At 56.0% G+C, this 1,631-nt stretch overlaps 1 protein-coding gene across 1 annotated transcript in view; it reads right to left on the bottom strand.

Annotated features, from left to right (window-relative positions):
* PLCD3 (phospholipase C delta 3) overlaps positions 1–1,631 on the bottom strand; it is a gene marked incomplete at its 5' end in the record, with an annotated part of 11,094 nt that overhangs the window by 7,323 nt on the left and 2,140 nt on the right. The window contains one exon of the mRNA XM_021708300.1: positions 673–901. Within this exon, the coding sequence (XP_021563975.1) occupies positions 673–901 (229 nt within the window). The remainder of the gene's footprint in view (positions 1–672; positions 902–1,631) is intronic.

Genomic DNA, 1,631 nt, shown 5'->3' with positions numbered 1-1,631 from the left:
ATTCACTCACCTCAGCCTCCCAAGGCATGGGATTACAGGCTGAGCCACCGAGCCTGGCTACACTTCTTATTATACCTGGCTAATTTATACATTTTTTTTCTTGAGTCAGAATCTCACTGTCACCCAGGTTGGAGTGCAGTGGCATGCTCCCGCCACCGCAGCCTCGACCTGCTGGGCTCAAGTGATCTTTCCACCTCAGCCTTCCAAGTAGCCGGAACTACAGGCATGTGCCACCATGCCCGGTTAAATTTTTGATTTATTGTAGCAATGAGGTCTCACCATGTTGCCCAGGCTGGCCTTGAAACCCTGGACTCAGGCAATCCTCTCGCCTTGGCCTCCGAAAGTACTGGGATTACAGGCGTGAGCCACCACACCCAGCATTAGATTAATTTTTTTAACTATGGGATCTTGCTGTGTTGCCCAGGCTGGTCTTGAACTCCTGGGCTCAAGTGATCCATCCCTCCCCTCACCTTCAGCCTCCTATAGTGCTGGAGTTACAGGTGTGAGCTGCTGCACCCCGCCTGTGATTCCATTTTACAGAAGCGGAAGCTGAGTCTGGAAGAGGTGAAGTGACGGGCCCAAGGCAGCGCCCATGACCAGGCCCCAGCATGGCAGGCTTCCCCGGGCCTGTAGACTCATCAGGTGCCGCAGGCCGGGGATGAGGATCCTCACCTGTCTCGTTGAGCTCGTGCATCTGGATGAGCTGTTGGGCGCGGGCCAGCGTGGCGCCGTCCTCGCCCTGGTCCTCCAGGAACTCCAGCAGCTCCGGGGCACTCAGCACGCGGTCCTCACCTGAGTAGTGGTGGAAGATCTCCTCCAGCTCCGGGCGCTTCAGTAGCTGTCGCAGGAACTCCTCGATCTCAGCGCCCTCCAGTCGCTCATTGTTGGAGTGATCACACTCCTGTGGGGCAGGGGAGAGGCTCGGAGGGGACAGCCCGGGAAACCGGACCCCACCAACGTGGCCGCCATCCGCTGCCGCCGGGATGGAAGTGTCCCCCATCTTACACGTGGAGAAACTGAGAGCGAGATTCCAGTCCCTTGGTTCACACAGCTGGTGAACCGCAGCTCTGCTGCCCAGGCTGGAGCACAGTGTCACGATCATGGCTCACTGCAGCCTTAGCCTCCCTGGCTCAGGTGATCCTCTACCCTCAGCCTCCCAAGTGTTGGGACGAAAAGTGCACACTGCCACACCTGGCTAGTATTTTGAATTCTTTTTTTTGTCTTAAAGATGAGGTCTCACTATTGTTGCCCAGGTAGTCTCAAGCTCCTGGACTCAAAAAATCCTCTTGCCTCGGTCTCCCAAAGTGTTGGGGTTATAGGCATGAGCCACTGCGCCCAGTCCAGGGCTGGATTTTAAGGTTCAGTACCTGTTCCTCCATACCCATGAACTACCCCAAGGATCAAGATGTGGGAGGAAGGCTGGGTGCGGTGGCTTAAGTCTGTAATCCCAGCACTTTGGGAGGCCGAGGCAAGAGGATTGCCTGAGTCCAGGGGTTCATGACCAGCCTGAACAACTTGGCAAGACCTCAACTCTACAATAAGTCAAAAAATTAACCGGCTTGGTAACATGTGCCTACAGTTCCAGCTACTTGGGAGGCTGAGGCGGAAGGCTCGCCTGAGCCCAGCAGGTT

This window comes from Carlito syrichta, unplaced genomic scaffold (genome assembly GCF_000164805.1).
Source record: "Carlito syrichta isolate Samal-C Ts95f unplaced genomic scaffold, Tarsius_syrichta-2.0.1 Scaffold135724, whole genome shotgun sequence".
Lineage (NCBI taxonomy): Eukaryota > Metazoa > Chordata > Mammalia > Primates > Tarsiidae > Carlito > Carlito syrichta.
This window is presented reverse-complemented; position numbering and strand designations above follow the sequence as displayed.